This window comes from Ctenocephalides felis, unplaced genomic scaffold (assembly GCF_003426905.1).
Source record: "Ctenocephalides felis isolate EL2017-DRISC unplaced genomic scaffold, ASM342690v1 CF-g0.4_SCAFFOLD_01886, whole genome shotgun sequence".
Lineage (NCBI taxonomy): Eukaryota > Metazoa > Arthropoda > Insecta > Siphonaptera > Pulicidae > Ctenocephalides > Ctenocephalides felis.
The window spans coordinates 71,753,653-71,765,266 of NW_020538040.1; the positions used below are offsets into that span (position 1 = coordinate 71,753,653).

General features: G+C 30.8%; 1 protein-coding gene across 1 annotated transcript; it reads left to right on the plus strand.

Moving 5' to 3' along the window:
• Positions 1–4,300: 4,300 nt before the first annotated feature.
• Positions 4,301–5,763, plus strand: LOC113377618 (insulin receptor substrate 1-like). The gene has a single exon (XM_026617991.1). The coding sequence runs from the start codon at positions 5,279–5,281 to the stop codon at positions 5,705–5,707; it is 429 nt and encodes a 142-aa protein (XP_026473776.1). The 5' UTR covers positions 4,301–5,278; the 3' UTR covers positions 5,708–5,763.
• Positions 5,764–11,614: the final 5,851 nt, after the last annotated feature.

An 11,614-nucleotide genomic window follows, 5' to 3' on the forward strand; every position in this document is an offset into this window, starting at 1 on the left:
CTTGAAGAAAAAATGTTATATTGAGATGGTTTATTTAAGGTTTGTAGATCTTGAGATTCTTCTGATGGTAAAAAAATCATTTGAATATCCGTTACGCAATTTTCATTTGAGTCCAATATCTGGAAAATAGTAATTAATGACAGTATCAAAAAAAAGAATATAATATGAAAATAATTGTAATGATACAATACTTAGGATAGAAAAATGTTAAAATAATTTGGAATAAAATAATTTGGAATAAAAATTATAAAAATAAGGAAAAAGGAAAAAATAATTGTAACTGTTGGAAAAAAGTATCAGATATTATCAGTAGGCATTTTATTATCAAAATATTGTTTGATATCGAAATTGGCAAATTCACAAGTATCATAGAAACTTTGGGCTTTTAAAAGTTTAACGATGATATTGTGAAATTGTCGATCACTCAATTTCCTAACATGTAGTGGGAGTAGATTTAAAAACTGTACTCCTCTTCCGTCAATGGTATTAAAAGATGTTTCAAGTTTAAAAGTTGTTCCTTTTATAGTAAAATTTCTTGTTTTATGATAGGAATTCGACATGGAGGATAGGTTGAAGCGTTGAGGATTTTTCTTTATGAATGAGAACGTAATTAGCAAAAATATACAGGGAATGTTAAATTGAGTCAGAATGTTAAATTGTCGGAAAAGATTCTTACATGAGGACAAGGAACTGAAAGAAAAAATTATTCTTAATGTTCTTTTCTGTATTTTGAATATATCCTTTAAGGATGAATCCCCAGAATTGTATTCCATATGCAATATGCGAATAGAAATTAGAATAATAAATTGAAAGAAGGCAATTTAAACTTACTTTTGATTTTAGAATCCTCAACATGAAACATGTTTTTGTTAACTTAGGTACAAGTATTGAACAAAAATGATTGTCCCAGTTCAAGTTTTTCTGTAATTGGATGCCTAGAAATTTAGAGACTGAGGAAAATTCAAATTGAATGCTATTGATAGTTAAAGAATTGATTTCATGACTTATTCTATTTACTGTTTGAATCATTAGACATATGAACATCAAATTATTAGTTATTTTATAGACATGTTAATAATAATTTCAAATTTTGTTTACATTTTTCTGGATTCCGTACCAATGTACTGCGCAGACGCGCTTCGATATTTGGTCTCTAAAACAGCTACACAACGCGATTGCTTTGAAAAGAAGTTAAAAATTTTGAAAAAAAATCAAAATATAAAAAACAAATAGTTTTTTTTCTGAAATGTTAATTTTTTTCAAGAATTTCAAGATTCTCAAAAATGTAATTTTTTTAAGTTAAAAAAAATAATTTTTGGTAAAGTAAGTTTCAGCAATTTGCCTTAAGACACAATGCCATGCACCACTAGTTCCTTTATAAATGTTAAAGCCTCATAAATTTACGAATAAGTAAAGGCCAAAATTACAAGTTATAAGAAAGCTCAAATGCACCGTTTAATAATATCAACTTGAAAGTGACCGAGACGTCGAGAGGGTAAAGATTATGTAGGCTTTCCGTTTTGTTTACACTCCCTATCCAATGTTTGCCAAATGCTTATGCTCTCATAATATCCGCAATTTATTGAAATTTTTAATTCAATGCTTGCCATATGCTTGCCTATCCCGTATAAATGATTTCATATTATATAATACTTTATTTGTTTCTAAAATTGTACTTTAAAGTAACAAAATAAAATATAATTTAAAAAAAAAATTAAAAATGGCGGTACCAGCGTTTTGGCACGCAGCCGCGCAACCGCGGCACGCAAAATACCTACAAAAATTTTAATTTTTTTAATTCGAATTTTCAATAGTATATTTAAAATATTATATTTAAAATAGCATTTTAAAGTGCCCATCATAGCGGATTTCAAAAATATCGATGGTGTGTGTTTGCCGAGCCCTTTATTTAAAATCGTTAAATTTCAGCGAAAAAACGGATAGTAATTTGTTAATAATTGATGAACAAATTAACATATAGAAAATCAGCTATAATGGGTACTTAAAAATGTAGTTTTAAATATACTGTTAAAAAATCGAATAAAAAAAATTTAAATTGTTGTAGTTATTATGCGTGTCGCATTGTTAAATCGCGTTTCGAGAAAAACGCGTTTAAAGTTTTGAAATAAATTATAGATCAAAAAAATAAAAATTTGTCAGTTTTATTTTTTTATTTTTTTTTTACTATTAATCTGATATCTCAACAACATACAAATGCCATTCTATATTTATATTATTTTTTTATTATTTCTTTCCCTTGATGATTTTATATTTAAGGCGTACGCCAAAGGTTCTAAGTATATTTTAAACATATTTTTTGTTTGTTTGTTCGAAAAATCTACAGTGGTGTAACACCTTAATTTGTTGCAGCTTATGCATCATACACACATTTTACTGAATATTTTTTTATACACGTTATTTTTAAGGCAATCAGAACAAATGTATGTTCTATAAGCTGTACTGAACATTACTTATTACTAGGACGTTTGTTGAGGTTAGTAGGCAATCCATTGATTGACCTTACTCTAACTGAGATATAGTTTTAATTTTTATACTAAACGCTATTAGAAGACAGCCCCGGGTCATCATTCCAATTGGGGTATTGCAGCAATGCCGACACTTAGATACATATTGCTATCTATATTTCTCTGAATCAAGTCTCGCCTTATTGAATAATGAATTGCCTTTTGTATGGAAGATCTACGAAACATATGTAATGTAGCTGCTACATAACAAGCAAAAGCAAAAAATTCATGTTGAAAATAATTAACGTTTATAACTATACGACAAATATTGCCTCATAACGACGAAGACAATAAACGCTTTCACATTCCCTTGCTTCTATTTTTAGTAACTCTTTTTTATATTAATATTACAGATATAGTGCATTGTCATTAAACTCAGGGGCAGATTCTGCCGTAAAGTAGACCAATGTTATGGCTAGGTTATGTTATGTAGCATTTTTCACATAAAGTGAATCTGGAAACGCACAAATGTCAAAAAACTGGATCTTTGAGATATGGCTTGATAACATATGACTGAAGTTGCATTTTATGTGTAAACGCCTGATTGCACAGCAACATAACATTTAAACGGTTTTTGGAAGCATTTTGTATGAAAACTGAAACGTAACATAGCCTTGCCATAACATATTGGTCTACTTCACGACAGAATCGGCCCATCAATTTATTTTCATATTTTTTTCGTTAAATTATCAATTATATTTTGTTGGCAGTAGTTATTTCATCCCTACTCTTTTATTTCTTATATCAATTTTAAACTAAACATAAAAACATTCGGTTACTATTTCAAAAAAATGAAAACAGTAATATAAAGACAGAAATGAATTTTTATTACTCACTTATTAACCATATATTGATTGTAATTTTTATAATATAATTTATATAAAATAATTCAATTTTATAGACTTTCTATAGAACATATTTTTAACGTATTTAGACAATGTATTCTGAAAATAGACTATTGAAAAGCGAAAGGTAACGTTAAAAACGCAATTTTCTTTGAAAATAACTTCCAGTGTAACACCTAGAAACTGTAGTTTCTACTGTAATATTACTAAACTACCTGTTTTGAATATTGTAAGGCGTGTTAGGGCGCATTCGGGCGTAGGCGCGAACTTAAAGCGCATGCCTCGAGACCGATGTGTAAAATGTGATGATATACACGTGTCAAAACAAAACAAATAATATTTGAATTTTCAACATTTCTTACTTAAATTTATCGTGATGAAAAATGATACATCATGTGTAGAAGACAAACCAAACTTAAATTGGAATACTTTCATAAAAACATTAATTCGCCAGTAACTGTTTCTTTCAAAATTGGACAATGTTATGTTATTATTGACAACAATTTATATAGCAGTTTCTTCGTAATATAGGAAATAGATTAAATTCGATAAATTAACTGTGAAAATCCATTATTTGTATAGTGACAATTTAATTCACTATTAACATTTTATTTAAAAAAATAGTTTTGGCAAACATTCATAGTATCATTAGTAATACGGACGCATGCGCATACCTTGTTTACAATTTGCCTGTGCCGAAAATGTGTGCATCGAGATTTTTCTACGTCGGCCGAGGGCACTACTTTAACACGCTAGTCGGTTATCGATCAGCGCGTCTCGCTTTTACAAATGCTAAAATGCGCGATGATGGCAAATACGAGCGAGACGTGCGATCTATTGCGTTTCAAGTTATGTAGAATCCAGACTGAAACGTACGTCGGTTGTTTGCACGCGAGGTCTATCTCTCTGCAGCAGTCTGGCGACACATGACCGGATAGCGCAGAACAAGATGGTTCGCGTCCGAACGCACCGTGAATTAATGTTTTTCTATTACTAGTGAATTCGTTTTGTGCTTACGAAAAAAGTTAAAAATAATATACCGATTTTTTTGGATTTCTCAAGTGAATCAATTATTTTCCATACAGTGTGACTATTTGTGATTTATTCAGTTTTTTAGTGTTTAGTTTTAAAATATATTTGTTGTAATATAACTGTTCGTGAGGCTGAATTTGGTGCATTTACACAGTCAGTGTTCTAATCGATCTAACCGTTCAATTATTAATGATCATTTATTTAATTCTATCTAAAAAAAAGTTCGTGCAGGAAACAAAAAGTGTTTTAATATCAGTGATTTGACTTAATAACAGTTCGTAAATAAATTTGTGTTTGAAATATTGCACAGAGGCTACCACCTACGACTGCATCACGACTGATTATTAGTAATGCGAATTCGCTTTTATGTTTTCATAGAAAATACGCGCGCTACATACAGACAACATAGTGTATATACGTAGTGATAGCCATTACGTTTGTGTTTGTTCTCATTGAAACAGTCCGTGATAATATTGTTATCCTTGTTTGGCCTGTCTCGAGACTACCGCACGCAAAAGAGAGGACCGCCGATAACCGATGCCACGTTCTTTCGTGTCGTAGGGGCTTTCATTGACCTGGAATGCATGGATAGTAACCGGGATCGCCGTCTGTTTTGATGGCGTCGCCACTAGCGTCATAATACTACACGATGCACACATGTGTTTGAGATAAAATTCCAGACGGTCGCGCGAGCGTACATTCGGTACGCAAGTATTTGTGTCTTTTTGTCAAGTTGCGTTTGCAATATATATAGGAACACGTATTTACATTTCGAATTATTTTCATAGACAATGTTCATTATAGGGAACCGCCCTTAAAGCTTTAGCGTAGTACGCAACATAGCATGTGGATAAATAGTCTCCGAACAGACGGGGCATGGCGGCTACCGTGAAAACAAACCCTTCGGCGGCCAGCAATGGTGGTGGCGATGTCGTCTTACACGGATATTTGAAAAAACTAAAGACGATGAAAAAGAAATATTTCGTGTTGCGATCAGATTCCGCGGAGGCATCGGCGCGTCTCGAGTACTACGACTCCGAGAAGAAGTACAAGGCAAGGTCGCCGCCGAAGCGCGCGATTCTATTGAGGAGCTGCTTCAACATCAATCGACGATCGGACACCAAACACAAGTGTGTGATCGCTTTACATATGAAAGATGACTGTTTTTGTATGTTATTGGATGCCGAAGCGGAATTAACACAGTGGCTGCGGGCTTTATTGGCTCTACAGCGTGGGGGCGACGATGAAAATGACACCGGAGAAGCACCCAGGCCCACTTTCGGTAAATTACCTTATTTAGTTTAATTTAGATTTAGATTACCTACAGATTATCCAGGTTGTGTAATATACAATATACAATTAACTGGATATAGTTCACTTATTTCAGTAATTTATTATTACTATTTATGAAATTATTATTCTTAGTAATGAGCTATTATTGCATAGGGAACTTTAGTTGTTCCGGGTTTCCAGATTTGTTAGATAATTTGCGCGCGACGAATACTTATTGTGACGAAAGGTGACTCACTATTATTTTTATCTCGCCGTATATGCGTTCTCCATGAACATTCAATTCATTCATGAATGCACTGCCCATTCATTACTCCTTCACAATATCACAACTCGCCGCACTACTACAATATGGTTTTACTATGCTTCCACGTACTCCATTTGGCCCGAGTACACCCGTACGTGGTCGTAATGAACGATTTACACAAAGATTATTAACTAGCGACTCAAAGTTCATATTGAGATCGGGGCCCACCTTGCCCGTTCATGCCGTTACCTATTTCAGTTTCTTTGTAATCACCAAATGTTAGAAATTAGACAGACAATTATCGGCAACCTCAAATAATCTAAATGATGAAACATGATCGAAATCATTTGAATAATTGCTTTATTTGTACTTCCTTTAGTATATATTGTTCAAATTTCTTTCCTGTTCAAGTTCTTTTCCTGTTTCTTACTTGGTTTAAATGTGTTCAACTGAACTTCTTTCATTTTTATTTAAGCAGGTAAACAAAATAAATTTATCGTGGTTCAATTTTTAACTTACTAAATTAATTGAATTAAACCTAATTATTATTTTTTGTACTCGTATTCAACAGCAATCAGAATCTTACGTCCTATGAGCTGTTGAACTGAAACTTCTCTTTACGTTTATTTTTAGATAATGCAAATTGATATTGAATTTCATATTATGTATTATATTTAGTTTTACGTATTAATCTCAAAAGAAAAAGCATTGAAAATCATAAATTATTTTAAAATTTTAATAAAATACTTGTAAAATAACATGAGATCACATTTTCAACATTATAGTCGGAATATCATAATATTACGATCGCCCAATTACCATTTATGAAATTCAATTAAAAAAATAAAGCATTTTCTTTACTTATTTTCTTACTCTACAGTAAACTTCTAAATCTATCAATTTTTGACAATTTGAAACACTTGATATTAAAAAGATACACAAAAATGTAACAAACAACTCTTCTGGAATTGCTCATTCAAGTTTATGATAGGATACGTCGTGCTTAAAACTTGCAATTTGTACTTAATTTTTCTCTGTTAAAGTGACACTAAAAATACGAGTAAAAATTGCATTTAGCAAAAAAAAATTAGCAACGGTTTATCAATCCATATTTATTAATTATTTATTATTAGAATTTATCTAATAGAGCTAGATAATCATTGATTTTGATGCAGCAATTCCAGTGTGCTATCTTCACATGGAAATATATTTAAGATCTATATTTTCAAATGAAAATTGGTATCACTACTGCTCGATATCAGGGTTGTCTGTGTAAACCTTCAAAATAGTTCAGTTTTATTTTTCTAGTAAAATCAAATGTGAAATGCTCATGTGATACATTTATCTATTAAAAAATCGCAATTTAGCTTTTTATGTTAATTGCTTTTTGCGTTATTATGACGTTTTTTGCTATTCGACTATTCAATTTGTTATAATCGATTACAACTCACAAATATATTCATAGTTATAAAGTAAATGCAGTTCAATTCCTGAACTTGTCTCACAATGTGGTGTTTTATCTTTCTTGATAATATGACACTGCGTGACCTGTGATCTTCCTCAATTTATTGCTAATACTTTTTTACTTCCGTTTAAGAACATTTTCATTTTCTCTGGTCTATATTATGTGCTTTTAACTCAAATGCATTTAGTTTGAAAACTTCAATTCAGGCGAATGTTGTCAAAATTATTTTCGTCTATAAAATCTTCATGCATGATTATCTAGAGTGGAAATAATTTTAAAGTATTTTTTTATTACACAGACAATTGATGTTGCTGCTAAATATGCTAACCTTCTTTTTACACATTATAATGTACACTGTGTAAATCAAAACATATTACTCAAATACTAAATAAATGTTACTGAAGTATAACGGATAAACGTTAGTATGAAACCCATAGAAATGTTAAAATTTATACTTATTATTAAAAGCTCTATGAAACATCTAATAATTTGATCATTGATCATTTTTGACTGCCAAATGGCAAACAATAAAAATTCTTGTTTTTAGTTGATGTACTAATACATCGACCTAATGTTTTTCAATATATTTATTACAGAAATTCAAGGCGGCCACGTATTTAATAGTGTTGCAAATAACTAACAGTGCTATCGCTCCTCTAGTAAATGCTTTTAGGGAATCGCAGTTTTCGGCGGTTCAACGTTCGCTCTCAAGGTTTTTGTTCATTGCTGATCATATTATTTATTTATCTGTTTTTTTACATCGACCACGCGAATATAGTAAACTTTGTAATGTATTTTAATCGAATTGAAATAATTTTTGGCAAATAAAATTTTTGTGATAGCGATTTCAAGTCACTTCATGTAATTTTAACGTGATAAGATAACATACCATATCCAAGGAACGAGAAAAGGGAGATTTTTAGTACAGAAAACAAATATCGTAAAATCATAAATAATAAAAGGGCTTTCTCTGAACCTACATTTTTTTTTATTTTTAACAGCAATCAGAACCTTACGTCCTATGAGCTGTTGGGCTGAAACTTCTCCTTCTTTCGTATTTTTAGATGGTAACCCAATGGGTTAATCCATCCATATTTGATGATTTTTGTTATTAGAATTAATCTAATAGGGCTGACATTTTCACTTGGAAAGATATTGCTATCTATATTTCCAAGTGAAAATCGTTGTCACTGCTGCCTGACAACAGGCTGCTCGAAGTGGGTATCGAACCCGGGACCTCTGATTCAGGTCTGAACCTACATGTGTTCCAACTTTGGGGTTGTCTAGTAAGTTTCAATATAGTCCTTATTCAACGTGGCCAATCAGTGATTTTGAGACAAATCACTGATGCCCCTTGGTTCATTAGCAATCAAACTATCCACAATGATCTTAACATTCCATATATTGTGGATGTAATTAGCAGCAATAGCCTTCACCATCACTTAAAACTGGAATCACACCCAAACCACATAGTTTCAGCACTACTCGAGATCCCTTATTCAAGAAGACTGAAGAGGAAATTTCCATGTGATTTATATTAATTTATTTAATTAACTGATTAGTTAACTGATCAATGGAACAGTTTTCTGTTCTATTATTATATTTATTATTATTATTATTATTTATTTATTTTTTCTTTCTATAATTTTTATGATTATTATTTCTATTTACTTGTTATTATTATCATTATTATAGTGAGTTATTTCTTTTTATTATTTTTTTCCTTTACTTTACATTATAGATTATGTTCTCACTGTAGCTTATAGAATTACTTACTTTATTCTGATTGTTACATACAAATTTAATAAAAATAATTTCATTCGAATGTTCCAATTCATCGAAGTTTTATTTTATTTAAAATTCGAATTTTCAAAATGTGGTCTGGATACTTCGCTTATCATTTTTATTTCAATAAGAATTTATTAGTATTTGTGTTTGTCGACCGGATTGCATACATCTTATATTTATATAACAATCGCAACGATATTTGTCTTTAACCATATGTATCGTATCTAAAGTCTTATGAATTTTTAGGTTTTTGAACCCATATGTAGCTAATGGCCCAGACGAAAAGTTATTTCGTGACGGGTTGTCTATTCGTTCTTGATATAATAGCGTTTCAAATAGATTTGCTGGCATAGTATTGGTTAAATTATAATAAAATTTTATCTCGATTTTTATAAAATCTGTACGTTTACGAGTTTGTATATTCAATACCTACCATAGCGGATAAAAACATGATTTGAATTTATCTATCATTCACAGTACTTGTGTTTTTATTTGAAAGTTATTCTTGTATGCTGAAGGTCAATATAACGCCTACGTTGTATGCAATGTATATCCGCCCCTGTGCATTATTGCAAGAATATATATATATATATATATATATATATATATATAGAAATAAATGGATATGTTTGTGTGTTTGGGTATGTATGTATGTATGTATGTGCGTATACAATTTTTCGTCGACGATTTCGAGAACACGTATCAACCAATTTGAATGATTCAAAAAACATTCGATTCTTATTGATAAGGAGACGTGCTGTATAGTTTTTGGCAAAGGCAGGTTCAGTCGTTTCGAAGATACGGGACAAAAAGTGCCAAAAACGATAATTCAATTTTTAAGAGAACCGAGCGTTCGATTCGAATGATTCAGAAAAAATTGTATTTGTATTGACGGAATGAAGAAATGAGGAAATTTTTGGGAAGGCAGGTCTAGCGGTTTCGGAGATCCAATAAAAAAAAAAGTGAAAAAAAAACGCCATTTGGCGGATTAAAATGATCATTAGACATATGCACATCAAATTATCACATATTTTATAAATATTTTAATGATGAAAACGAATTTTATTAACATTTCTATGGGTTCTGTACCAATGTTTATCTGTAATACTACGACGCGGCGCCCACGCGCTTCTATATTTCGTGTCTACGCAGCTAACGTATCGCGATCGCTTTGAAAACCAGTTGAAAATTTCCAGAATATTTCCAAGTATGAAAAAAATGAAATTTTTGAAAAGGTCAATTTTTTTTGAGGAATTTTAAAAATCTCAAAAATCTATTTTTTCTGGGTTCTAAAATAATTGAATCTGTTCTAAAATTTTTAATTTTGGTACGGGAAGCTCTAGCAATTTGCCTCTCAGACACGATGCCATGCACCACTAGTTGTATTTTAGAAGTGTTTCAAATAAAATTACTTTATAGTTTGATTGAGATATAACTTCACCCAGTGATCGATTATTAAAATATTCACGGAGAAAAATATCTCTGATTTGAGCGATACGAAATGCAGCAGGCTGGACAAGAAAGTTTTCCCTTCTGACATCACTGGTAGATTCAAAGCGTATTTTATCGTTGCCCGAATGATTTTTTATCAACTGCGCTTGTTTTACTTCTAAATTTGCCTTTGAGAAACATTATTTCAGCCATGCATTTTACTCGTTCGATATTAGCAATATAAACGCATATGAATGCAGCATTGGCGAAATATTATGAGCGTGTACACAGTTTTAATTGGTTTTTATCACAAAGCGCATCGTGCTCGGTGAAGAACAACAAATACATTCTTTGTCTGGATAAAATAATATGTATGGATGTGTAATATTGATATATATATATATATATATATATATATATATATATATTGAATAAAATGTATAAATTGCTATATGTGTATCCCACGTGATATTATAGCACACAGTTTTTGTATATTTTATGCATTAACACAAGCCTTCGCTACAATGTTGCTAACGATTTATATGCATGCAATGGTCAGATATTAAAAACTGTCATTACATGTTTCTTAGTAATAAGGCACTTATTCAATTTGTTTTCGTTGAATATATTAATACATTTGCAGATAATTTGGTTGCGTTTATTGATTAAAGTCAGAAAATCGTTATTACAATGTTTGAACCATGTAATAATATATAAATAATTTACTATGGCATTATTACGATTATGGCTCTGATGAGAACAATTTTTAAAATAAATTTTCATAAAGGAAATTTGGAATTCTATTGAATTTTTTATTTGCATAGTCTTAATAAATTGAATGCTACACATATGTTTATCTTGTTTAATACTGCATGTTGATTTAGAAATTCCTTATGAATATTTTTATTATGTACTTCCCGAGCATATTCAATAACGGTGGCGAGCCGTTTTAATCAAAATTAAATCATAATGAATTTATGGTATTGATTTT

Coding starts and splice junctions, on each gene's coding strand:
- LOC113377618 (XM_026617991.1), top strand. CDS start 5,279: ATGGCGGCTACCGTGAAAACAAACCCTTCGGCGGCCAGCAATGGTGGT.